General features: G+C 48.8%; 2 protein-coding genes across 10 annotated transcripts in view; one reads left to right on the top strand and one right to left on the bottom strand.

Annotated features, from left to right (window-relative positions):
- Positions 1-21,222, top strand: part of MTERF4 (mitochondrial transcription termination factor 4) — a 71,452-nt gene extending 50,230 nt beyond the window's left edge. The window contains exon 4 of the mRNA XM_057306272.1: positions 15,024-21,222. Coding sequence (XP_057162255.1) covers positions 15,024-15,086 — 63 coding nt within the window. The 3' untranslated portion in view covers positions 15,087-21,222. The remainder of the gene's footprint in view (positions 1-15,023) is intronic.
- Positions 1-27,848, bottom strand: part of SNED1 (sushi, nidogen and EGF like domains 1) — an 86,468-nt gene that overhangs the window by 42,636 nt on the left and 15,984 nt on the right. For 8 of the 9 annotated variants that reach the window (XM_057306236.1, XM_026490970.4, XM_048213907.2 and 5 more), the window contains exons 2-10: positions 17,296-17,583; positions 14,192-14,332; positions 13,324-13,486; positions 10,325-10,450; positions 9,953-10,066; positions 7,851-7,964; positions 7,631-7,744; positions 436-561; positions 97-204 (exon numbers count right to left, since the gene is read on the bottom strand). In XM_057306236.1, coding sequence (XP_057162219.1) covers positions 97-204; positions 436-561; positions 7,631-7,744; positions 7,851-7,964; positions 9,953-10,066; positions 10,325-10,450; positions 13,324-13,486; positions 14,192-14,332; positions 17,296-17,583 — 1,294 coding nt within the window. The remainder of the gene's footprint in view (positions 1-96; positions 205-435; positions 562-7,630; positions 7,745-7,850; positions 7,965-9,952; positions 10,067-10,324; positions 10,451-13,323; positions 13,487-14,191; positions 14,333-17,295; positions 17,584-27,848) is intronic. The other variant, XM_057306265.1, reaches the window with a different exon arrangement.

Below are 27,848 nucleotides of genomic sequence, written 5' to 3'. Positions count from 1 at the left end.
TTTGGGCCCAGACCCAAGCCACGAGCTATACTCTGGTTTGGGGGATTTTCAGGGGCAGGGCAGGAAGCATGCCCCACTGCAGCCCTGGGCACTTACCAAATTCACAGAGGAGGCCAAAGAATCCTGGGGGGCACTGGCAGAGGGTGGTGTTGGCGGCCCCCAGGCATCTGCCACCATTACGGCACTCACAGTGGTCAGGGGTTCCTGCCGTAGACCAAAGGGGAGGCTCCAATGTGGGGGTGCTGGAGGATTGGGGCCGTCTCCTGCTCTTGACCTGCCCTGTTCCTGTGGCTATCTTCCCATGAACACTGCTGTGCAGACACACACACACACATACACACACACGCACACACACCTGTCTGCCTTCCTGTATGCACTACCCACAGGAGGACCCTGCCCTGGACCGCAGCCCTGGCAGCCCCAGCCCAGACTCACTCTCCCTGCAGTCCGGGCCGGTGAAGCCCTGGGGGCATTCGCACACATAGCCCTCATCTGCATCCACACAGGTGCCCCCATTCTGGCAAGGGGCTGAGAGGCAGACATCTGGCACTGGGTGGTTCCCTGCAAGAAAGACAGAGGTCACCAGAGGCTGCACAGCATGGGGGGATTGGGGCCGAGGGCCCCCTTGCCCAGGCCCTACAGCACTCAGTTCTCAGTGCAAGTGGGATTTAAGCCCGAGGCCCACTTTCTGGAAGCTGGTTTCTAGCTGCGCCTCATCATCTGAGCCTCCTCTGTGGAGCAGAAGGCAAAAGCAAGAGTATGGAGACCCCACGGTATGCACCAAAGGGCCCAGCTAAGACCAGAGGGCTCCAAACAGATGCTTCTACTCAAGCATCTATGTTAGTAATGTGGTTGGGATTTTCCAGACACAGTTTTTGTTGATTTCTGGTTTAACTACTGTAATCAGAGGACACAGTCCTTTTCAACTGATTGAGCTTTATTTTATGTCCTGCAGGATGGGCTCTCATGGTGAGTGCTCCATGAGCACTTGGAAAGGATGTGAGTGTCTGTAACGTGACTTAGGTCAGGTGGGCTGACGGTGCTGTTTGCGTCTTTGAGGTCTCTGCTGATCCTGCGAATCACTGAGAGCGGCGGCTTGGACCACTGCCTGTGCTTACAGATCCATTTCTCCTTGTTTCCCATGTATTTTGATGCGTGTTCATAGGGGCAAGTACATTAGAATTGCTCTACCTTTTGATGACTTGACACCTTTGTCATAAAAGACCCTTCTGTTTCTGGCAGTACTCCTTTCTCTAGAGTTTAGTGTTTGCCATGAGTATAACCACTCTGACTTCTCTTGCTCAGTGTTTGTCAGCCTATCCCTTTTCATTGTTTAGATGTTTGATTTCTTCGTGGTTCAGAATTTATCTTTTAAATAACATATGGCAAAATTGACTTTTGCTCGATGTACACTTCTGTGAATTTTAACACGTGTGTAGATTTGTGTTGCCCCCGCCACAGTCAGGACACAGCACACTCCGTTACCCCAAATACTTCCTTGTTGTATCTTCAGGGTTGTAGACTCCCTCCCCTCCTGAGCCCCCGGCAACCACTGATCTGCTCATCACTGCAGCTTTGTTGCTTTAAGGATGCCAGAGTGGAAGATTACTCTTGAACGGTACGCAGTCTTTCGAGACTGGCTTCTTTCACTCAGCATAAGGCCTCGGAGGTCTGTCTCAGTTGTGTGATCAGAAGTCACGTGTCCCACGAACAGGGAAGGACATTTGGGTTCTCAGGTTTTGGTGATTGTAAATAGACATGCTATAAACATTTGTGTATTTTGTGTGAATGTAAGTTGTCATTTCTTTAGGGTTAATAGCTAGGAATGGAATTGCTGGATCATATTATAAGTGTATGTTTAACTTTATGAAAAGCTGCCAAGCTGTTTTCACAGTGGCTAAACATTTGGCATCATCACCAAAAATACGTGAGAGTTCCCACAGTTCTGTGTCCTCACCAGTCAGCACTTTTTATTTTAGCCATTCTGATAGGTTTGTGGTGGCGTCTCATCGTGACTTTAATTTGCAACTCAACGGTGGCTAATGATAGTGACAAATGCCTACATTTGTTCATCTGCCCCTTTGCCTTCCAGATATCCTTTTTGGTTAGATATCTGTTCAGATCTTTTGTCCGTGTTGTGGTTGGTTTCTCACAGTTGAGCGTGGAGAGTCCTTTATGTGTTCCAGATGCCAGGCCTTTGTCACATGGGAGTGCTTTGAGCACCTCTCTAAGCACGCAGCCTGTCTTCTCGTTCTCTTGACCGTGTCTTTCACAGAGCAGCGTGTGTCATTCTGATGAGGCCCACTTCTGTTTTTCTTTGCTGGAGTGTACTCTCCAGGTCTTATCTAAGCACTGTTCATGTAACCACAGGTCACTCAGATTTTCCTCCTATGTTTTCTTCTAAGAATGTTATGGTCACGATTCCTTATGACCTAATCTTGTACAAGGTGTGAGGTTGACGTTCAGTTTCTACATGAGAATGTCAAATTGTTCCAATACCATTTGTTGAAAAGATCATCCTTTCTCCACTGAATTGCTTCCACGCCTTTAAAAAACCTTGGCTCTATTTGTGTGGGTCTACTTGTGGACCCTCTCTTGTGTTCCACGGATGTGTGCGTCGGTCCCTTTGCCAATACCACAGGATCTTGACCACTGTAGCTTTATAGTAAGTCTCAACACTAAGTATTGTGATGCCTCGAAATGTATTCTTCTTCAAAATTGTTTTGGCTATCTCAATTCCTTTGCCTTTCCATATAAATTTTAGAACGAGCTTGTCCAAAGCTACAGAAAACTCTGTTGAAACTTTGATTGGAATCATGTTAAATCCATCAATCAGTTTGGGGAGAACTGACATATTTACTATGTTGAGTCTTCTAATCCATGAACATGGGATGTCCTTCCATTTATTCAGATCAGCATACAAGTCCCGTACATGTTTTATTAGATTTATACCAAAGTCTTTCAGCTTGAGGGAAGCTATTATAAATGGTATTGTTGTTAATATTTTGGATCAGATTACAATGCCCAGTGGAGGGAACTCAGGAGTTCATAGATGATTGTAGGGTTGCAGCCCCAAGATCCCCCTCTCTGCAACCTCCCCATAGTTTCCAGTGCTCTGGGGTTGCCCTTTATAGTCCTCTGGCAAGAGAGATGGGCTTTTATGGCCCCACTCTACTACTTACTTCCTGTGAGAACACTCATGTCTGGGCCAAGTGGTGAGTGGACAGAGAAAAAGAAAAACGATGGAAGTTGCCCAGCCTCGTGGAGCTGTAGGACCTCCACTTGGAGAGGAAGTTTCCTCCTGTCCAGACCACTGAGGCCCCTGAGGGAATCCCCCCCCTTGCTGCTATTGTTGGTCCTGCTTCTCGTGCCCAGCTGGTGGCTGCTCTTGGAGCTCTCTCCATCCATCTGATGCTCACTTCTGGTCTGGGAGCTGCTTTGAATTCAGGCAGGGGGGACACCAGAGGAAAAAAATGGTGAACTCACCACTGGTTCTGTGGTGCTTCGAAGCTTGGTCCTCTTCCCCAATCCACCTGCTACTATTTATTTTTCAGAGTCCTCAGATAGCTACTCCATGCATTCTGTCCAGGATTTATGGCTGCATTCAGTGGGAGACACAAGGTAGAGTGTGCTTACTCCATCTTACCCCAAACCGGAATCCCATTCCAATTTTCAAATTATTTTCAATTTATCTGTGTCTTTATATTTATAGTAGGTTTCTTGTAGATAGTGTATAGTTGCATCTTGCTTTTCAGTTCGATTTTACAATGTCTGCCTTTTAACTGGTGTGTTTAACCGATTAACGTAACTATCAATATGATTAAACCTACCATCTTGCTCTTGGTTATCATTTGTCCCAATTATTCTTTATTCCTTTTGTCTTCTTTTCCTGCCTTCTGGATAAAGTGTTTTTAGGATTCCATTTTATTTCCACCACTGGTTTATTGGCTATAACTCTTTATTATTATTATTTTTCTTGTTCCTCTGGATTTATATCTTTAACTTATTGTAGTTTACCTTCAAACAATATCACACCACTTTATATATAATGTAAAGTCATTACTATATTATTTCCATCTTTCCCTTCTTATCCTTTATGCCAGACATGGCTAAACTATGGCTTGCAGACCAAATCTTGCCTGCCACCCATTTTTAAAAACAAAGTTTCCTTGGAAAACGGCCATGCCCGTTCATTTATGTATGTCTGTGGCTGGCTGCTTTTGCATTGTGTGGGCAGAGTTGAGTATCTGTGATCACATGGCTCATAAAGCCAGAATTATTAATATCTGGCCCTTCACAGAAAAAGCTCACACACTGTGCTTTAAACTATTGAGGTCATACGTTTTATTTCTATAGATGTTATGAACCCCATAACATATTTTTATTTTTTGTGTTAAAATTATCTTTAAAGAGATTAAAAATTAAGAAGAAAAGTATTTTACAGGCATACCTTGGAGATATGGTGGGTTTGGTTCCAGAGCACTGTAATAAAGCGGATATGGCAGTAAAGCAAGTCAAATGAATTTTCTGGTTTCCTGGTGCCTATAAAAGTTATGTCAGCACTACACTGCAGTCTGTTAAGTGTGCAATAGCATCATGTCTAAGAAAATGTACACACCTTAATTAAAAAATACTTTACTAAAAAATGGTAACCATCATCTGAGATGTAGTGAGTCATAATCACTGACCACAGATCACCATAACAACTATCACCGTAATTTAAAATTTTGAGATACCGCAGAATTACCAAAATGTGGCACAGAGACACAAAGTGAATGAATGCTGTTGGAAAAGTGGCCTCGTTGGACTCGCTTGGTGCAGGGTTGCCACAAAGCTTCAGTTTGCACAGAACACAGTATCAGTGAGGGGCAGTAAAATGGGGTGTGCCCGGGCATTTACTGTTTCTAGAGCTCTTCATTCATTTGTGTAGATCTGGATTCTCATTGGGTGCCATTTTTCCTCAGTCTAAGGGATTTCCTTTAATGTTTTTTATAAATCAGATATGCTGGTGATGGATAATTATCTGTTTCTGCTGTCTATAAAAATATCCTAATTTCACCTTAAGTTTTGAAAGGTAATTTTCCTGTGTGTAGACCATAGGTCGAGCGTGCACTGTCCTTGGGCTTGCGTCGTCTCTGATGAGAAGTCTGTCGCGGTTCTTGTTTCTCTGTGTGTACTGCGTCTTGTCTTGTTCCTCTGGCTGCTTTTCGGATGTTCTCTTTGTTATTGGTTTTCAGCAGTTTGATAATGACATGCTTCATGTGATTTTCCTCATGCTTTTCTTGGATGTGTGGGTTTTAATTTCCATCAGATTTAGGAAATATTGGGCTATTACTTCCTCGTTCATTTTCTGTGCTCCTCTGGTCCCCTCCCTCCTTCTGGGACTCCACACATACACACACCAGACTGCCTGGTGTGTGCCCCACAGGTCACTGAAGAGATGGTCTTGGTTGCAGTCTCTCTCCTTCCTGTGCTGCTTGTTGGCTTGTTTCTCTCTTCAAGTTCACTGATCTTTCCTCCTGCGATGTGTAACCTGTTGTTAATATAGCCGGTGTATTTTTTAAATTGAGATTTTATGTTTTTTATCTCTAGAAGTTTCTTCTCTTGTATCTTCTACTTCTGTGTCTTTTTTCCTCAACGGTCTTGAGCACACGGAGCATGTTCATAGTTGATGATTAAATGTGCATATCTGCTAATTTCATCATCTCTGCCATCTGTTTCTATTGATCTATTTTTCTTCTGGCTGTGGGTCATATGTTCTTGCTTCTTAGTATGCCTGATAATTTTTGGTTGGGTATTTTGAGGTCCTCGATTCTGTTATATTCCTTTGAAGAGTATAGGGGTTGATTCTGGCATATGGTTAAATTACTTGGGATTGTTGATCCTTTCAAACTTTCCTGTAATATTTGCTAGGACAGGTCAGATTAGCCTTTGTTCTAGAGTTTATTTATCCATACCAGCAAGCTGATACCCCAGTGGGGACTCTACTCAGTCTTGGCCCTGGGTGTGAGGAGCTCTGCATGCACTCTGGCTGTAGAGAAGTGAGTTATTCCCAGCCTTGTTCGAGTTCCGGGGATCGTCTGACTCAGCACTCCCAGTGGTTCTTTCCCCAGCCTCATGGATTTCATCTGACGGTGCTGAGTGAAGAGGCAAGGGGTCCCTCTGCATGTCTTCAGAGATTCTTCTTGCTCTCTCCCCAATCCCTCAACTCCATCCTTTCTGGAATTCTCCCCACAAACTGTAGCTACCAAACAAGAAACTCTGTCTTCATGACCCAGAGACTCAGAGGCACTGCTAGAGTCTGGATCCGCTTGCTGCACAGTGGCCTGGAAACTTCCTGCAGGCAGACTTGGGCGCAACTGTAGGGTGCACTTCATTTCAGTGCCTCCTCCCAGGGGTAACGACCCTGTGATGCCTGTTTCAATGGCTGAAAACAGTTGTTTCATATGTTTTGTCTGGTTTTCTAGTTTTGATGGTGAGGGAAATTCCCAGAGCAGTCAATCTTTCTTGGCCAGAAGCAGAAGAATGGGTACTATTTTTTAAAATTAGCTCTAATTTTTGGCCAACTTCCTGTTGAATCTGGTTAGAATGTCCAGAGTGGCACCTTGTAATGTGACTAATAAGCTTTTATTAAGGGTGGAGGTGTCAGTTCTGTTGTTTCTTCTTGGTTGCTTTCATTTCCATTATTCTTTCCGTACAAAAGGTGGTTTCTTTGCAAAATCTTTTGAAATCACTCATCTGTTTTCTAACATGAGCTCAGTTAAATACACAGATATTTAGATAACAATCTGGCCAAGGTGAACTGTGACCATTACAGTGATTTTAAGCAGCCGAACAGGTAAGGTTGCTGCCCTCCCTCCCTCCCCTCCACATGGCAGAGCCTCACCCTCTCCTCAGGACACAGCCTGTCCTCTGTGTGGCCCTCTGACCAGAGACTGATGGAGGGCACAGCATCCATCTATATCTTATTTATGGGTAAAATTTAATTTCCTTCTTAAATTTTTAGACTCCAGCTAAAGCTGACAAGCTTGTCTTGAGCTTGTCTCCCTGGGGAGCAGCTGCCCGTGCTGTGAACTTTGCTATCAGGGACCGAGCGAGGCCTTTGGCGGTCAGGGCGATGTCAGATGCTCACAACCTGAATTTATTCTGTGGGTTGTAAAACTGACTTGGTCTTTTAACTGATCCACCAAGTCATAACCAGCATTTAAAACAACATGAAGTAGAAACTAGCAGATTTCATCACATGTAATAAAGGTCAGTTTTCTTGCCAACTCCCGTGGCTTCTTCCCTTGCACGTTGAGGGGTCTGGAGTAGGAAAGAAGGATGTTAAAAAGCCAGGAATCTCCTGAGCAGGAAGAGGAGCCACGAGAGGGTGGCCATCTTGCAGGGCATTTTATAGATGGTGACCGGGACTGGAGGAGACTGGAGGAGACAGGAGGCACGCTCAGCCCCACACCACACGTGGCAGCAGAGTTGGGACCAGCTGGCAGCTCAGGGACCTGCTAGCACAGGCAGGCCTGGGGAGACAACCCCCCGGGACAGAAGCGGGGCTGAGCTGGACAGTGAGGGAAAGGGGCCAGATGACTGCACGGGACTGCTGTCACTGGGGGCTGTGGGCGCAGGCCGTTACCTGTCTCGCAGCGAGGTCCCTCGAAGGGCTCTGCGCACAGGCAGGTGAAGTTCCCCACGCGGTCAACACACGAGCCCCCATTGAGGCATGGGCTGGAGGCACATTCGTCCACATCTGGGGGCAGCGGAGGTGGGAGCTTGGCTCGAGCCAGCCTTTGACTCCCAGGCACCTGGTGTGGCCGGGCGGGAGCCTCTCCCGCCCCCCGGGGCCGGCCCCTCACCCGTCTCGCAGGCCATGCCTGTGTAGCCGGCCAGGCACAGGCACACCGCCGAACCGTGCTCCGCCTGGCACCGGCCGCCGTTCTCGCACTCCCTGGCGTCACATGGAGACAGTGCTGCCAGGGCAGAGGGGTGGCAGGCGTCAGACTCCTGCCGAACCCCGTTCTGGAGGGCGTCAGGCTGTGGGGGGCCTGGCTAGACAGTCCCCACCCGGCAGCCCTGTGCCTGGCTGCATGGGGTCTGTTTCAGTACGGCCTGGGTGGAAGGAGGCCATGTGCGCTGGTTGGGGGCGCAGGGGCGAGTGGGTGCTTGTTCTCAGCTGCCAGCATGGAGCGGACTTCTGGAGCACTAGCTGGTGGGATTCCTCTGGGCAGGGCAGAGGGATACAGCCTGTGACGGGGTCTTGAAGGGGGTGCAGTGTGCAGAGGTGCAGGAAGGGTTTGAATGGCCCTGAGGGGGCCGGTTGTTGGGGTTGGGGTGCGGGGGTGGGGAGGTCACATGTCTTGCTGCAGGGCAGGGTGCAAAGGCCCTCAGCCCCCATCAGGTGGGAGTGAGCTGGAGTGGAGCTTGCCTCTGGCCACCTTCACCCAGCATGCTGGCCTGTCAGACTCCTTGGTGGCTGCTGGCCCGTGAGCCCTGGCAGCTGAGCCAGGAAGGTGGGGGGACACTGCCTTCCCTCAGCTATGTCATGTGTCCTGATAACAGCGCATGCCCCAAACAACTCTGTATAGGAGCCAAAGGGATCCTCAGAGCATGTGGCCCTCCCTGGACTCGTGGGGACCCGCGGGAGGAAGGACGGGGGTGTGGGGGTTCTTTGGTGGCCATAGCGCTAGGTGACCCCTGTCTCCACCGAAGAGCCACGCTGGGCGCCTGTGGGGAGGGGAGGCTCCCGGCGAGCAGCACACATGTCCCTGCCTAGAAGCTGCTGGGCATCCCTGCTGCTGTGTGGTCGGGGGGCTCAGGTGTGTCCCGAGACCAGTGAGCCTCCGTGGGGACGTGGGACCTGTCAGTGTCACCATAGTGGCCATGAGGAATCCAAGGCACAGGGCTACTGGATACAGCGTCAGGCCCTCCTAGGGGCCTCGCTGGGCCCAGACATGTGTATACACTGGCGTCACAAACTTTAACACATTTCTTGTGGCTCTAAGTCGCTTTAGAAATAGTTCTTCTAGACTGGGACATTCTTGTACGATTGTTACTTGTACACACTTGATTTAACAATGTGTTACATGTGTTTCTAAGTAATGGTTACACATCAGTAAGTGTATTTAGGGGAATGGGCGTGGGTCCAGCCCAGTGGGGATTAGAGGTCATGGTGCTTTGATTTTAAGGGACTCTCTTTTTTGGGCTCCCCTAGTAGCTTCCCACGGTGAGACTGGGGGCAGCAGTGGGGGGCCCATCTTCCTTCACCAGGTGGGCAAAGAGCCAGAGTGAAGGGGCCCCAGAGAGGGCTGGATGAAGGGCAGGAAGTGGAAGCTGGATCTGCCAGCATTGCTTCAAAAGAGCCACGCTCAGAAATGGGGTGGCACACTGGGGTACAGCTGCTGTCTGGAAGCAGCAAGGGGGTCTCAAGAAGGACCCCAACCCATGCCTAGGCTGTAAGACCCTGGGGGCTGGAGAGGAACAGCCTCCTGTCCTGTTGGGAGCTACTGGTGTTCTGGTGATACAGACAGGAAGAGGGTGGGGTGGGGGATTGTGCCCTTCTGCACCCCACAGCTGGTCTGTCTGACCTCAGGAACCCCCACGTTCCCATCGAGCCAGTCCAGAGCTGAGGGGCAGTGATGGCTCCAATCGTACCTGGGTGGCTCTCAGCCAGGCCCCATGGCCAAGCTGGAACCAGGCACTGGCCTGTTTCAAGATGTTATCCCTGTCTGAACACCAGGGCCCAGAAGGCCTGAGTGCTGTGGTCAGTGCTCCTGCCATGCCCACGAGATGGGGCTTTCCTCTCGAGTCTGAGCTTCTGCCCCCATGGGCCTACTGCCAAGCCCTTTGTGGATGCTGACCCAATGTTCCCATGAGGCAGACCACACCCTCCTCGTTGGGCAGGACCGTTCCAATCATCCTGCCCCAGTGGGTCTGTAGGGCCCTGGCCCGCTGCTCTTACCTGCCTCACAGGTGGGTCCCCCGAAGCCGGCCGGGCACTGGCAGCTGAAGCGGTTGATACCCTGTGTGCAGGTCCCGCCATTCTGACACGGATGTGAAGCACATTCATTCACATCTGAAAAACAGAGCAGACTGGGCCTCAGTGGAGCAAGCCAGCTTGACGAGGATCTGCCTGGACCCCTTCTGGTCCTTACTTCCAGGGGGGTTGGCTCAGAAGGGGCAGCTGTAGCACCCGCCCACCGTGCCCAGTCAGGGAGCCGCGGCGTTCGTGCACTCCCCCCGGACCCCCCCCCCCCAGCGCCCACACCATGGGGACAGAGACCCTTGACCTCGGGCCCTGGGGCCCCTAGCTGTGCCGGCAGTATGAACTCACCCAGGTGACACCTCCTGCCCGTGAAGCCTGAGAGGCAGGAGCAGGTGTAGGAGGGGTTGCCCGTGACACAGTCGTCAATGCACTTGCCGCCATTGAGGCACGGGCGCAGGGCCAGGCACACCGAGGCTGTGGACACAGGAAGGAGCGAGCCGTCCCTTCCCTCCCCTGACCCAAAGGGCCCGTCTCTGAGGAATGGCCGTGCGGTCTGCTGGCAGCCCAGCCCCCACGGTTAGCTTCCCGGGTCTCCCCAGGGTGCCCAGTGCGTCTGCTGTCGGCTGCCTGCCTGCGTGTCCCGCTGACATTCAGATCCCCGAGCTGGGACTCTGGCTTCCCCAGTGTCCGTCATACCCATAGCACCATTTTTTTTATTTTTGTTTTTTTTTTAGATTTTATTTATGTGTCAGCGCGCGCGCATGCATGCACAGGCAGGGGCAGCAGCAGAGGGAGAGGGAGAAGCAGGCTCCCCAGTGAGCAGGGAACCGCTACAGGGGGCTGGATCCCAGGACCCCGAGATCATGACCTGAGCCGAAGGCAGAGGCTTAACCACATGAGCCACCCAGGCGCCCCCCACAGCACCTTCTTATCCCTTTAATCCATCAACTTCCAAATTTGTCTGAGGAACTAAGAAGACGCAAACCCAAGGGTGCCCAGCAACACAGGAAGACGTGAGTGTGCCTCATGGGAAGAACATCCACAGACGTGGAAAAGGGGGACCCCGTGGGAACCGGAGATGGGGGGGCCCTCAGACCCTCGGGGGGGTGCAGTCTGATGTCAGCGCTGCCACCAGTAGTTGCAGAAACACAGGCCCAGCTGCCCCTCCAGGTCTCGTCATGTAAAACAAGGCCCTCAGAGCTCTGGAAGGTGGGGTTTCTCACATCACGGCCTCCTGGCCAAAGAGGGCCCCAGCAGTCCCCGAGGGCCACCCGAGCCCATGCCTGGGCCTTCCAGGACAGGCAGCCCACAGAGCTCAGCTCAGGGGGCCCTACCCCTCTGGAGAAGTAAGGCTACTGACATTGGCAATTAAGGAGCGCACATTGGCGGGTAACTAGAGCACCCCAAGGTCTCAGATCTCCTGTTACGAGGGGGGCCTGGGAGATCTGGCGTGGCATCAAGGGAGCAAGGGGGAGCACTCCCGGAAGGAACACCATCAAGGCTAGGAGTCTTTTGGACTGTTCCTTCTCCTCTCACATACCCTCCCACTCAGCCACACCGTCACTCGGCCGGTCGTGGTCTGGCCACCCTGCAGAGTGCTGGCTGTCCGCATGGGCCGCGTTTCGGGACCTGCCTTTCTCAGGAGCCAGACCTCCAGATGTGCACGCACAGCCTCTCAGGTGGGACCCGGCCCTCCCTTCCCAGCAAAGCCAAGGGGTCTGCTCCATCTCCTGGGCTTGCAGTGTGGCCACGGGGAAGCAAGGGGGCTCCTGTGAGCTTCTGTGTGCACTGGTTCGGAAGGCCCAGCGATGCCTCCTCCATCTACTCCCCCCAGAAGCCTGCGACAGACAGCGGGAGAAGCACGTCTGCATGAGAAAGGGATCCCGTGTCTCAGGGTCTCACAGCCTGCAGCCTTCATAGGGGGCATGGGCCTGCCCACACCTACACTCCCACCTGTACACACAGCTGCACCCACACGGACAGCCACACCTGCTCACACCAGTCCCCACCTGTCCCCACACTTGCTCAGCTGCTCAGGCTTGCATTCACGCTGCACTGATGCCTGCTCATGGCAGCCCACATCCGCACCCGTGCCTTGGTCCTCAACCACAGCCCAAGCCCCTGGCTCCTGGGAGTTGACAAGCAACCAGACCTCTCTGCCATCAGAGACCGAATAGCGCCCCCACTCCCTGGCCCACCAGAGTCCAGGTGGGCAGAGGAGGCGGACTGGCCTGGGGCTGCAGGGGAGCTTGCATTCCTGGGTGTCCCACTTGCCACTATGGGGGAGTGGCAAAATGATTGGCTTCTGGGCTCCCTGGCCTGAGAGTTCTCCCATCCCCGAAGCTCAGACTCAGTCTGGGACGTATTTGGTGCTCCAGTGAGTGGGTGGGCTGGGGTTCCCCCAGCATCTCTCACTGGGGCATCATCCCCAGTCCTGGTGAGACCTTCCTACCCACAGGTGCATGCCTGCCCTCCCTGGTCCTGGCCCCTGAAAAGTGAGTGCCTGTTCCCCTGGCCGGTCTGGATGGGCTCCGCCCGTGCTGGGTTCACTCTCAAGAGAGTTGGTGTTCCGAGAAGTGGAGAAGGGGCCCTCTTGGTGGCCTCTGCCTCCTTGTGGGTGGGAGTCGAGTCCACTAGGACCCTCCTGACCCTGGCCTCACTGTGGTCTTTGCAGGGCCTGTGGTTAGCTCTCCATAGAGTGGCTAAATCAATCATTTGACACCTCCTCTCCATTTATAAGCATAATGTTTCAGGAGGGTCTGTGCCTCCTCCAGGGCCACACAGGGGAAGGGGCCAGGATGCATCCTTCGGCCCTGGGGTGAACCCTCCCCCCATGTGTAACAAGCACCAAATCCCAGGAAGCAGCAAGCCCACGGCAAATGTGGAGAAATGGGTGAAAAGAGCGCCTGCCTTCCAGGTGGTCCTGGGGATAGAGGACACTGAGGTGGTGCCCCTCCCTGGCCCAGGATGCAGTCTGGGAGAGAATGAGGGGAGAGCGTCGATTCCTGGCCCCAAAGAGGGGCAACCCCGGTTTCTCCACTTTGTACCACAAACCCTGTTCTCCAGCAGATTCCCTGGCCCCAGCCCCGGAGCTGAGGTAGGAAAGCCTCCCCAGGAAGAGATGGGGCTCAAGGGGCAAGCCGGTACTTGCCCAGGTTCATGGCTGGGGGAGATGGGTGGGGGAGGCCATGCCCTCCTGGCCAACGGCCTGCCCCGTCCCCAGCGTACTGCCCCCTCCTCCAGCACCCCCTTCACCCCCATCAGCGTCCAGCCCCCTCCTGTCATCCCCCCACTCCCTGAGCCACCCCCACCCCCACAGCCCTGAGCCGCTGGCTCCATCCTCTTACTTGTATGGCTGCAGCCCCCCACGCGCACCTGGGCATCATCGATTCTGAACGCCCAGCGCCCGGGCACGCCCACGTTGGTGGTGGTCTCCACCTCCGCCATGTCTGCTGTGCGGGAGCCGGGGATGCTGAAGTAACGCTGCCCGTCACCTGCATTGAAGCCAGCCTGGGGGGGGGCGGGGGGCAGGCACAGGATGGTCTGCAGTAAATTTCCTGAGACCTCCCCCCCGCCCCCGCCACGGTGGCCATGGCCAAAGAGATCACGTGGAAGATGGCCTTGCAATCCTGGAGCTTTATGGGTTCGGGGGTACCCGTACCACCCTCCACGTTGTGCTGTCCTGATCAGCGACCTCTCAGCCGGGTGCTGACCCCAGCCACCGACACTGTCGGGCCCTAGCATGCTCCCCTCACACACACCCGGAGGGGCTCCCTCCCTAGCCTCTTGGATCCCGTGGGGACCAGAGGCAGGTGTGACCTCAGAAGAAAGTAGACGGCTAGGAAGCAGTGAGGGTATTCCCATCGTGAGAGAGCACTTGCTGGGCCTGGGGACTTGCACTTGACCACTCCCTTCACACCTGTGATTTCCTGCTGGCCACAGTTCTGTGGGCCATGGGCCAGGGCAGACCCCGGACAGTTAGAGCACACAGAACCAGGGGCCCTTCTGCCTCGGCTGTAGCTGGCCCTTGGAGGCCATGGCAGTGTGGGTCGGGACAAAGGTGGCTTTGACCTCAGGATGTTTCTGTGAGTCTGGACTGGGGTTGGCATCAGAAGGCCTCACACTGGCCTCTGCACAGTACTGGGTATGTGTAGGGGGGCCTGCCTGCCTCATCAGCTTATGACAGTCGTGCCGGTGGGGGACCCGGGCCCCTACCTGGGCTGCGATGCCCCCCAGGCCCGTGGCGTCGCCCCCACTGCTGGCGTGTGTGCCCGTGGTCCACGTGATGGACTCGTAGTTGAAGATGGTGAAGGAGAACTTGCCATCAGTGATAAGCACGGTCTGGAACGTGTTGACCTGCCAAGGAGTGAGGCCTGAACAGGGTTCTGTGCTCCCTCATCCACGCTGCAAGGCCCTGCCCCCTCCAGCATGCCTTTGCACACTGTCCTCAGCCACTGACCGCTCCTCTGTCCTCCCAACTAGCTGGTCAGCCATCCGCCATCGGGCTGATGGCCTCATCCTCATCCTCCACTGTGTCCCTGGTGCCTGAGGCCCTGGCACAGGTCAGGACACCTAAGAACTGTCACCTGTGAGGGAGACACACCGAGGGGTCACCAGGGCCAGGAGCAGACACTGCGCCCTGTGGCGGCTGGGGCTTAGGGGTTAGTGCTTACCAGGTCAAATCCACAAAATTGCCTCATGTGAAACAAAAATGTGAAGAGGGGCAGATAAAAAGAAGAAACAAGGAGAAGCAGTTTTAATTTTGTTTTTCATGGAATTCTCTTCCATGAAGATATTATTGAGTGGTATATATATATGAGATGTTATTTCAGATTGGGGAAAGGGTGGGATTGTTTCAGAAGTGATCTTGAGACAAATAGGAAACTGTCTGAAAAAGAATAAAATTAGAGCTTTATATCACTCGTGAAAATAAATCCCACATCAAGTAAGGTTGTGAATGGAAAATCAAAGCCCTGGAGGAAAATACAGGAGAACACGTGGGGCTGCATCGAGGAAGGACTTCACGTGTACCGTTTGTTACCCGCAGAAACCAAGAAGGAGATTCAGATGTCTGACTACAAAAGCTTCTGCATATGAAAAAGTGCTGTAGACCGAACTGAATGGCAAACAGCAAAGTGGAAAATGTATTTGGAACAGAGGTCCAGGTGAGACTATTGATGTCCTTAATTCAAGCAGAACTTCTATGGGCCAGTAAGAAAAAGACAGGAAATGGGCTGAGGTTGTGTGAACAGATGCATTACCACTGACTACAGCTAGTTGATAATACAGGACAGATTCACCACACTAGAAGCCAAAGGGATGAAGCGTAATAGAGAAAGGCCTTCCTCGCGTGCCGGGACGGCCGGCAAGGGGCAGCGCGCTGGGCCCCTGGCTGGGCGCAGGGGGACCTGGGTTTCCGCACCTGGCTTATTCTCACCTGTGGGGCACAGGCTTGAGGGGCAGGGCAGGACTCTGCAGGCAGCAGCCTTCCCACTGAAAACTTGTGCCAGGAAATGGCCCCCAATCTAGCGGGGCCTAGCCATCGGTGCTGCCGGTGCTGGGCTGGTCTGCAGGTGTCCCCGGTGACACAGCACAGGGTCTGTGCTCTCACTTACATAAACATGGACAGCAGGGAGACCGAGTGCTCCCCTTCGGGAAGGCAGACCTGGTGCTAATACTCTGAAGACAACCAGGACGCCGTGGCCGTGAAGGCGGACTGGCGGGGAAGCTGAGGGAGGGCAAGACTGCGGCCAGCAGGGCCGGCCGTGGGGCTTCGTGAGCTGGCGAGGTCCATGTGTGAGGAGACCCAGGCCCCACGTGGAGCTTTGTGCCCCCCCCCCCCCCCCCCCCCCCGTCAAGCAGTCGGCTCCGGGAGGCTCCCAGGTTACAGACCAGCTTCCAGCCGAAACCCGGAACTCTGATCCCTCCCAGGGATGCTTGTGTTGCCTGGATGACCATTCCGTAGCCCCCATCTCGGCCTTTAGGCCTGTGGGCCTGCAGACTGGAGGAGTTAGGACTCCTCTCTCGGCGCAGGAGGGGCTCTGCTCCCCCTCCTCCCCGGGGGAAGGGCATACCCAGAGTGGCTGCAGAGATGACAGCGATCTCCACAGAGAGGAAGATGCCCTGCTACCGCTGAGTGAAGAAAACACAAAACAGCACGTTCTAGCTGCTGCTATTTATTTTTTAAAGTGTGTGTCAGGATACAACAGGAGGTGTTTAATGGGAGGGATCTCTTGCTAGTGGACTTACTGATTCTTTTTTCGCTTTTTGTTACAAAGATGTTTTTCTTACAAATTGATGGTAAGAAAAACAAATAAAACTGACAAAATACTAGGGGGCTGTGCTTGAATAAAGTTCACCCAGTGTAAACATTTATTTGTAGTAACGTTTACAGAAAAAGCCCATCTTTCCCTATTCACTGTCATACTCCTTTTAAGAAATCCACCAGTGACCATGTTGGTCCCCCAGTGTCCCTGGCTGACGTGCTTGCTGGCATTCCCTTTGTCGTCTGGGCTGCTGGAAGAACTCAGGGTTTACGTGGGACTCGCACATCCCTGCCCACCAGCCCTCTCTCCCACTCGCACTGTTTTCCTGAGCCACCAGTGCTGGGGCCTCCAGCTACACCTCCAGATGCCCGCCTAGCACTTGCACCCCTACACCCTGAGTAAAGGCCTCCCCTGCCCCCACCCTCTGCCCAGCCATGTGCAGGACGGGAAACCTCGCCCTGACCTTGACCACTCTGCCTTTCCCCTGCAGCCCAGTATCCTGACACAGCCGTCCCTCAAGGCTGCTCTGAACCATCCCATGCCGCCATCTCGGAACCCCATGTGGCTTGCATAGCAGTCTCAGGGAGAGTTCCTGCCCCTGGCTGTGCTGTGCTGAGCACTTCTCGTGCTTGGCATTGAGAATGTGCCCCGGGGAGAGACGTGTCCCCGATGCCTTTGTTGTCCGGCATTATCACAGAATAAAGGGTAAAACAGAATGAACTTCCCACTTAGCCTATTGAGAATGGAACCATTCCAAATGGAAATTCTTCTGACACAACCCAACTTCCACTACTGTATAAACCACTGTATCAGGGCATTTGGCATTTTCCTAGAGGCAGATGGTTTCCAGGAGGGCTGGGGAAGGTCAAGGCTCTGTCCTCCTCCAACCTGGCTCTGTGACCCTGGGAGAGTGACTTCCCTCCCCGAGCCAGGTTTTCCCGTCTCAGGCATGGACCAGTGATTATATCTGACCCACCTCAGCAAGGTGGGGCCCCTGGGGGAGACCCTAGACCCCAAATTGATGTCCTCCCTTCCCCAGGACAAAAAACTCACAGGGGAAGAGGAGCTGCCTCCAAAGAAGGTCACACGGTACCAGGTGGCTATGAAAACCCAGGTGGCGGAGAAGTCTGGGAGCTCAGGGAAGTATCGCCTGACATCCTCTGTGGCTCTGCGCAGCGTGGCTGGGTCAGTGGCCTCCCGGTAGTACACGTCACCTGCTCGTCGATTGTCCACATCTGCCCAGAAGGCTGCCACTACACAGCGGTCCTTGGCGATGGGGAAGGCCACTGGGGTGAACTGAGAGACCTCCTTCAGGAAGGAGATGATCCCATTATTGTTCACCTGTCAGAAAGTCAGAGAGGGGAACAATGGGCCCCTAGGGGTCGCAGGTGGGCCCGGCGGCCTCCCCTGCCTCACCCACCAGACACCCTCCAAGGGTAAGCTGGCCTTGAGCAAGGCATCCCCAGGATGGCTTGACAGTTCCTGGTCCCTGATAAGGGACCCCTGGGCCTGCTCCATCCCCTTGCAGACAGGCCTGTGCTCGGGGACAGGCTCTGACCTGTTTGCTGTACCTGATATCCTGCAGAGTGCCTGGACCTGGGTTGGTGCTGTGGCGTTGGGGAGCTCCCATTGTGGGGTGCTCGGGGCCCTGGGTCCCACTTTATTCAGGGGCCTTGGGAGGGCACAGCAGAGTTCCAGCGTCCCAGCCAGGTCTGGGCAGGCGAGTAGGAGGTAGCGCCCATGGAGCAGAGCTGGGGATGGGCAGGAGCCAGTGTGGCCAAGGGAGGCTGGAAGGGCGTTGATGGCTGGGTTAGGGGGTGGTGGTCTGTGCTCAGGACTCCAGACAGTGGGGAGCCCCAGAAGGCTCCTAAGCAGAAAAGGGGGAGCAGTATCTGCAGTTAAGACACAACTGGTCCCAGTGCTGATCCTGCCAGTCAATTAGCTGTGCAACCACAGGGCAAGTTAGCCTTGCCTCTCTGTGCTCTGGATTTTTACCTCTGAGATGGGGTAACACTAGTTCTTGCCTCCAGGATGCTGGACAGCCTTGAATGAATTAATGATCATAGAGATGGGCTCTAGAGTGTCATGATTTGCTCCTAATAAGATTGTGGTCAGAACTGTGCTTTTAGAAAAGACCCTCTGGACTTCCCCTTTAGGTGAGAGCCATCTCTGTAATCCAGACCAATACAAAAGACAGATAAGCACAGCTCTCTTCTGAAAGAGCAAACAAGGAAGTGAGGGAGTTTCAGTGTTTCAATTCCAAAGTGAGGACAGGGAGGGACTGGAGGTGAGCCTGGCACTCAAAGCTCCTTTCCCCCCGAGTGAGTGCATCTGCAGATTCACAAGCAACAGCTGCAAAGGAGACCTGCAGTTTTAGTAGCCTCATGGAAGGAAAGGGAGAGAAACGTTGAAGCTCAGAACTCAGGGGTGGGGATAAACCCCCACATTAAGTGGGGTGAACTTGAAGTACACTGTCCTTGTGTAGCCTCACACTCTACTGTCCCCTCACCTGAGCAATCCAGGTCCCCTCAAACCTGGGCTTGGTTTAATGGGTAGCATTCCAAGGTTCCAAGCAGAAGCATAGAAAACCGTCTCTGGCAGAAGATGGCATCATCTTAGGCCTCAAGCTATTCATATAAATAATTTTTCAGATACAAAATCCAGGACACAAAGATAATCGAGCACACAAGGAAGCAAGACGCCATTAACAAAAATAAGCAGAAATGAGAGAAACATCAGATATCAGAATTATCAAAGACCATAAAATAGCTAAGTTTACTGTGTTCCAAGAAAGCACAAACTTTAAATTTTGTCAAGAGAATAGCCAGAACAATCTTGGAAAAGAAGAACAAAGTTGGAGGACTTATACTTCCTGCTTTCAAAACTTACCACAAAGCTATAGTAGTCAAAACAGTGTGGCACTGGCATAAAGATAGAAAGACAAATAGAATAGAATAGGATGCCCAGAATTAAACCATCACATATATGGTCTAATGATTTTCATCAAGGGTGACAAGACGAATAGAGATAGGCCAGGTTTTTCAACACATGGTGCTGGGAAAAATGGATATCCACGTGCAAAAGAATGAAGTTGGACTCTTACCTAACACCATATACAAAAATTAAAATGGATTGAAGACCTAAACATGAAAACATAGGATAAAAGCTTCATGACATTGGCTTTGACAATGATTTCTTGGATATGACACCAAAAGAAAAAAAAAAGACAAACTGGAGTTCATCAAAATTAAAAATACTTTTTGCATCAAAAGACACTATCAGCAGAGTGAAAAGGCAACCCACAGAATGGGAGAAAATATTTGCAAATCATATATCTAATAAGGGATTAATATCCTAAATAAAGAGAGAACTCCTACAACTCAACAACAACAACAAAAACAACCTGATTAAAAAATGGGCAAAATACTTCAATAAACATTTATCCAAAGAATATATACAAATGGCCAATAAGCCCAAGAAGAGATGCTCAGCATAACTAATAATTAGGGAAACGCAAATCCAAGCCACAATGATCTACCACCTCATATCCAGAGGATGGCTACTATCAAAAAAATAGAAAAGAACAAGTGTGGGCAAGGATATGGAAAAACTGGAACCCCTGTGCGCTGCTGGTGGAGATGTAAAATGGCACAGCCACTGTGGAGAGCAGTTGGCAGTTTCTAAAAAAATTGCAAATAGAATTACCACATGATCCAGAAATTCAATCTCTGGGCATATATTAGTCTGCTTAGGGCTGTCATAACAAAATATCAGACTGAGTGGTCTAAACAGCAGAAACTTGTTTTCTTGTAGTTCTGGGGCTAGACACCAAGGTGAAGGGGCCATCAGAGTTGTTTTCCAGCGAGGCCTCTCTTCCTGGCTTGTAGATGGCTTCCTCCATGCTGTGTCACCTCATGGACTTTCCTCCATATGCACATGAGGAGGGAGAGAGCTCTCTGGGGTTTCTCCCTCTTATTATCAGATTAAGGCTCCACCCATACAACCTCATATAACTTTAATTACCTCCGTAAACGCTCTGTCTCCAAATACAATCACATTGCAGGGGTAGCAATTCAACAGATGAATTTTGGGTGGCACACAATTCATCCACAACAATACCCAAAGTGATTGAAAGCAGGGCCTTCAAAAGATATTTGTACACCCATATTCATAGCAGCTTTATGCATGACAGCCCAAAGGTGGAAGCAGCCAAGTTCCACCAGTGCAGGAGTGAGCAAGCAAATGTAGTCTATCTACACAATGGAATATGGTTCGCCTTAAAAAGGAAGGAAACTCTGATGCTCTACAAGATGGATGAACCTTGAGGACATTATGTTCAGTGAACTAAGCCAGTCACAAAAATCATAGCAAATGCTATGATTTCACTACACCTAGTGTAGTCAAATTCATAGAAAGTAGAATGGGGATGGCCAGGAGCTGGGGGGAGTGGGGAATGTGGGAGCATCTGATGGGGACAGAATTTCACATTTACAAGACAAAAAGTCTGGAGGTGGGAGGTGGTGATGACTGCACAACATGAATATCCTTAATACCACTGAACTGTACCCTTAAAAGTGGTTAAGACGGTAAATTTTATATTATGTGTTTTGTCTGTAATTAAAAAAAATGATTTAAAAAAGGGCTGGGGGGCCACCTGGCTTGCTCAGTCGGTAGAGCACACAAATCTTGATCTCACCGTCATGAATTTGAGCCCCACACTGGGTGTGAAGATTACATAAATAAGTAATGTTTTTAAAAGGCCTGGGATTAAAAAAATCATCAGGGATGGAAATTATCTTTTAAAAAGCCATTTTAAAGAACTAAATAGAAATTCTAGCACTTAAACTAAATAAATAACAAATGAAGAACTAAGTAGATGGATTTAAGAGAAGATTTGAAGCAATTGAAGAAAGAATAAGTGAACTGGAACTAGAAGATAGGTCAAAAGAAACTATCTGGAATTTAGAACAGAGACAGAAAGATGGAGAGTAGAGAAGAAAAAATAAGACTTATATGAAGCAGTAGGATGATCAGATAAATGTATGGTTTGGAGTACCAGAGGGTAAGGAGCTACAAAGACAATGGCTGAGAATTTCTAGCACTGATGAAAGGCACCAGGTCACATATTCAACAGTACCAGTGATTCCCTAGCTGGAAAAAATAAAAATAAAGCAATAACAAATGACTGCTGGAAATGCAGAAAATGAATAACGAGGAGACAATTGTAAAAGGAGAAAACATATAAATTACCATCAAGGGCCCTACAGGTAGAGTAACAGTTGATTTCTCACAAGCAATGACGGGAACTAGAAAGCAGTGGGATCATATCTTTAATATGCTGAAAGAAAATAACTGCTAACATAATCTTAATCCAGACAAAATATTCTTTATTACTGAAGGCAAAATATAATTCAGATAAATAATAAATAAATAAATAGTAACTAAATAGCAGACCCACATGAAAGAAATTCAAGTCAAAGGGAAATGTAAAGTCAGAGATGCAAGAAGGAAAAAAGGCAAAGAAGGTGCTATGGACTGAATGTCTGTGTCTCCCCAAAGTTCTGTGTTGAAACCTGATCCCCACTGTGCCGGCATTAGGAGGCAGGGCCTGTGGGAGGAGATTTGGTCATGGGGGTGGAGCCTTCTTGGAGGAGATTATAACAGAGAGCCCAGAGAGCTCCCTCTCTCCTTCTGATGTGTGAGGACACAGCGAGAAGATGGCTGTCTGTTAATCGGGAAGTGGTTCTTCACCAGACACTAAATCTGCCAGCCCCTTCATCTTGGACTTCCCGGTCTTCAGAACTGTGAGAAATAAATGTTTGTTGCTTAGGCCACCCAGTCTATAGCATTTTTGTTATAGCAGCCAGAACAGATTAAAACAGAAGGTATGAGAAAAAAATCTAAACGAACACTGACCATATAAAGAAACAATATAAATAAAACTTTGTGGGGGCGCCTGGGTGGCTCAGTCGTTAAGCGTCTGCCTTCGGCTCAGGGCGTGATCCCAGCGTTATGGGATTGAGCCCCACATCAGGCTCCTCCGCTGGGAGCCTGCTTCGTCCTCTCCCACTCCCCCTGCCTGTGTTCCCTCTCTCGCTGGCTGTCTCTCTCTCTGTCAAATAAATAAATAAAATCTTAAAAAAAATAAAAAATAAAAAAATAAAACTTTGTGGAATTGTGTAAAAAAATCTGTAGAACTAAAATTCATGATATTATCCTATAAATTGGGAGAGTATTAAAGTGTTCGAAGCTCATTTTATCTTCCAGGAAAAGGATAAAGGCATTAGTTAACTTATAAGTGAATATTGATAAGTAAAAATGAATATTGTACTACTTAGGATAATCACCAAAAGAATATAAACAGTGTATATAGTCCTAACTGATAGAGGGGATATGACTGAATGATTAAAATACTTGACATATAAGATGGCAAGAAGGAGAGAAAAGGAAATATGAACTAAGTGGAACAGTCAGCACAGAAGATAGTAGATGGAAACAGAGCTCCATCAGTAACACATTACATGAAAATGAATTAGATGTTCTGGTTAAAATATATGCTATCCAGTGCTCACCAAAGGAAACCTATAGTTTATCGTTATATTAGTATCAGAAAAAACAGATCACAAGGCAAAAAGTACAGCTAGAGACAAAGAGGGCCACTTCGTAATAATAAAGGAAGATATAACAATTTTGCATTTTTATATATCTAATGACAAGGTCTCAACATATATAAGTGAAAAAAGAAATAGGCCAATTCATAATCATAGTTGAACATTTTAGCATACCTTCTCTAGTAAAATAGACTAGACAGACAAAACAGTCTTGTCAGGATACAGAAAATTTGAGCAATGCAAATAATAAGTGACCTAATAGATAACACAAATAGAATATTATTTAAAAAATTTACCATATACTGACCACATAGCAAGTGTCAACAAATTTCAAGTGATCGCAAAAAATATAGAGTTTGTTCTCTGGCCACAGTGCAATTATACTAAATATATTAACCCCAACATGGTAGGACACTTCTATGTGTATGGAAATTAAGAAATATAAATAACTTTGGACTGAAAGACAACGCAAAGTGCTATTTAGCAAAAACTTGTGAGAGTGCGGTGCAAGCAGAACTTAAAGAGGGATTGGTAGCCTTGCATGCTCATCTTAGTAGGTATACTTTGTATGTATACTTAGTAAATAAACCAAAAAGTTAGTAAATAATCCACACACAGGCAAACAAACAAACAAAAAACCAGGGGAAGAGAAAAATAAAAAATTAAGAGCACAAATTAATGAACTAGAATACAAACACTGAAAATAAAATCAACAAAATGAGAACCAAGCGTTGCTTTTTTTAAACTACTAGTAAAATAGATAAATTTCTGGCGGAATTGGTTAAGTAAATAAGAGAAGGTATCAATTGCCAATATCAGGACTGAAAAAGAAAATATGACTTTATACTCTGACATTGTCAAAAAAGATAAGAGGATATTATAAATACCTTCATCATAACAACAGATTCAAAATTTTAGATGAAATGGAAAAATTTCTAGAAAAATGCAGCTTACCAAAACTGGTTTAAGAAGAAATAAAGGAGGAAAGGGTGTTAGCATGATAGAGTCATGACTTTCTAGAAAAGGAAGGACAAGGGCTTGCATGGACTGGGCCAAGGGAAACTGAGGAGACTCCCCAGGATCCGGGCAGATGGTGTTCTCCACAAGTGGGGTGTTGGATGAGTAGAGGGTGGGGAGTGAGGATGCCCACCGTTTTACCTGTTATTAAGCTGAGCAGCGAGAGGCAGGCTTGAAACAAGCCACCTGATCAGAGCTTTGGTTGTTGTTATAATGACAAAGGGGCAGCGACCCTTCAAGACCCCAGTGAAAAAGCAGAAGGACCCTGATAACTCAGTCAAAAGATTCCCAAAGCTGAAAGAAATGGTTCTAGCAATGAGGATTTAGAGGTGTTTTTTGTTTGTTTGTTTGTTTGGGTTTTTGGTTTTCTTGGATTTAGAGTTTGAGGGGACCAGAAACATTGAAAGTCCATTTGGTTGAGCTGTGTGAGTGGCAAGTGCAAAGCCTTGCTTATTGGTGTAGTCACTGTCTTCTGCTGTGTCCCTGGATCCTTGCTTCCTCCTCCATCCTGACTTTAGCTGCTTTAAGAAAAAAGCCAAGTATGGCAGGGGACTTGAGAGAGGGGAAGGACTCAAACTTTTACAGCTCTGTTGGTTATAGGCACCCAAGTTGCCATCCTACCCGTTCATTAGGGGAAAGTGGTGCCAGGAGCAGAGGTGGCTGAAGGCTCAGAGGACTGTGGGGTAAAACTATGGTGACATGTATGCAACAAAAAGAAAGGGGCTCCCAGGAAAATTAAATAAACGGCATTCACCCTAGAAAGAAAGTGAAGCTATTAATTTTATTTCTACACAGTACAATGAATGACCCAAAAATGAAATCAAGAAAACAATTCCATTTATAATGGCATCAAAGAGAATAAAATACTTATGCATAAATTTAACTGAAGAGGCGCAAGACTTGTACACTAAAAACTACAAAATATTGTTGAAAGAAATTAAGAAGGTCTAAATAAATGGAAAAACATCTCATGCTCATGAATCAGATGCTGTAACACTGTTAATGTTGTTAAGATGGCAATATTCTCAATTGAGTCCTAAAAATCAATTTTTTATACACCAGCAATGAACAAGGGAGGGGTATCTGAAATTAAAAAACAGTTCCATTTACATTAGCAATACCCAAAATGAAATACTTAGCTATACACTTAATGGAATCTGTATAAAATCTACATTGGGGAAACTACAAAACTCTAATGAAAAAGACCTAAGAAAAAGTAAATAAATGGAGAGATATTTCATGTTTGTGGATAAGAAGACTCAATGTTTCAAGATGTCAATTCTACTTGATCTATACATTCAATGCAGTCGCAATAAAAATACCAGCAAATTATCTTGTGGAAATCAATCAAGTGATTCTAAGGTTTATATGGAGAGGCACTGGTGGTAGAATAGACAAGTAGACCAATGGAACAGAGCAGAGAGCCCAGAAGTGGACCTCCATCAGTACAGTCGACTGGTCTTTGACAAAGGAACAAAGGTAATACAATGGAGCAAAGATCATCTTCTCAACAAATGATGCTGGCACAACTGGGCGTCTACACACACACACACCCCGAATCTATACACAGACCTTACACTCCTCACAAAATTTAACTCAAAATGGATCATAGACCCAAAGGCAAAGCACAGAGCCATAAAACTCCTGGGAGCTTACATAGGAGAAATCTAAATGACCTTGGGTTCGGTGATGACTTTTTAGACATGACCCCACAGGCATGATCCATGAAAGAAATAACTGATTAGCTTGACTTCACTGAAATTAAAAACTTGTGCTCTGTGAAAGGCAGTATCAAGAGAGTTAGAAGACAAGTCACAAAATGGACTTATGAGGGAAAATATTTGCAAAGGGCATATCTGACAGAGACTGTTGTCTCAAAATATACAAGAACTCTAAAATCTCCATAATAAAAAACCAAAACAACCTGATCAAATACGGGCCAAGGACCTTAGCAGACACCTCACCGGAGACTATACACAGATGGCAAATGAGCACATGAAAAGGCGCTCCACAGTTCATGTCATCAGGACATTCAGATAAAAGAAAAATGAGACACCACCATCCAGCTGTCAGAATGCCCAAAATCCAGAGCACTGACGCCATCAAGTGTGGCTGACGGTGTGGAGCAACAGGAACCCTGTTGCACTGCTGGCGGGAACGCAACATGGTGCGGCCGCTTTGGAAGACAGTTTGACAGTTTCTCACAAAATAAAACATACTCTTGTCATAGGATCCAGCAATTGCACTTCTTGGTATTTAACTAAAGGAGTTGAAAACTCATGTCCATACAAAAACACACACAGATGCTTACAGCAACTTCATTCATAATTGCCCAAACTTGGAAACAACCAAAATGTCCTTCAGTAGGTGAATGGATAAATTGTGGTCCATCCAATGGAATATTACTCAATGTTATAAAGAAATGAGTTTTCAAGTCATGAAAAGACATGGAAGAAACTTAAAGGAATTTTGCTAAGTGAAAGAAGCCGATCTGAAAAGTCTGCACACTGTGTGCTGCCGACTGTGTGATGTTCTGGAAAAGGCAGAACTATGGAGACAGTAAAAAGATCAGTGGTTGCCAGGGGTGAGGAGGGAGGGAAGGTGGGAGGGATGAATAGGTGAGGCACGGAGGATTTTTTAGGGCAGTGAAAATACTCTGTATGATACCATACGAATGGATGTATGTCACTATACGTTTGTCCAAAACCATAGCGTGCACAACACCAAGAGTGAGCCCTAACCTGAACAGTGGACTTTGAGCCACTATGATGTGTTAATGTAAGTTCATTGATTGTGACAAAGCTAACACTGTGGTGGGGGAGGTTAATAATGGGGAGGCTGTGCATGTGGGGGCACAGAGGTTATATGGGGAATGTCTGTATCTTCCTCTCCATTTTGCTGTGAACTTAAAACTCTTCTAAAAAAAAAAATCTTAAAAAAAGACAACCCAGTAAAAAATGGGCAAAGGACCTGAATAGTGAAGAGGCATTTCTTCAAAGAAGATATGCAAGTAACATGAGAAGATGCTCAGCATCCTTAACCATCAGGGAAATGCAAACCAAAACCATAGCCAGGGACCATGTCACACCCACTAGCATGGCTGGAATGAGAACAGACACGCGATGACAGGTGTTGGAGAGGATGTAAAGACGCCGGAGACCGCAGACACTGTTAGCAGGAGAGAAAATGGTGCAGCCACTTTGGAGAAGTCTGGCCGTTCCTCGGATGGTTAAAAAGAGCATAACTCTGTGCCTCAACCATTCCATGCTAGGGGTATATCCATGTGTACCCGAGAGAACTGAAAACACGTCCACACGGAAACCTGCACACAAGTGTTCGTAACAGCGTTATTCACAAGAGCCGGCGGGTGGAGCCAGTGCTTGTACCCATCAGCTAACACGTGGATAAGATAAACGGAATATCATTCTGCCATAAAAAGGACTGGAATACCGATCCACACCACAACATGCGTGAACTTTGGAAACGTTCCTTAAGGGAGAGAAGCCAGACACCATAAACTGTATGATTCCATTTATATGAAACGTACAGAATAGGCAAATTAATAGAAACAGAAAGTAGATTAGTGATTGCCTAGGTCAGAGCAGAATTGGGGGGCTGGAGAGTGACACTGAGGGGCACAGGTTTTCTTTTGGAGGGTAAGGAGAATGTTCTAAATGGTGGTGATGAATGTACAATTCTAAATATAGGAAAAGCCATTGAGTTATAAGAGAGTGAATTGTATGGCATGTGAATTATATCTTAGTCAAGTGGAAGGAGGGAGAGAGGGAGGGGGCTGCAAGGCTGGAGCACTGGCGTCAGCCTGGAGCTGCAGCCTGCACAAGAGGGTGGCCTCCCCTGTGCACACCACCCCACTCCCTGGGCTCCCCGAGGCAGACGGCATGGTCCCCTGACTCACACGAAGTGCTCTGTGGGGGAGACAAGGTTGCAGTGGGGACAGGAAGCATAAGGGACCTCGTG

Source organism: Ursus arctos, unplaced genomic scaffold (genome assembly GCF_023065955.2).
Source record: "Ursus arctos isolate Adak ecotype North America unplaced genomic scaffold, UrsArc2.0 scaffold_1, whole genome shotgun sequence".
Classification (NCBI taxonomy): Eukaryota; Metazoa; Chordata; class Mammalia; order Carnivora; family Ursidae; genus Ursus; species Ursus arctos.
The sequence above is the reverse complement of the archived record's forward strand: the minus strand, read 5'-3'. Positions and strand labels throughout refer to the sequence as shown.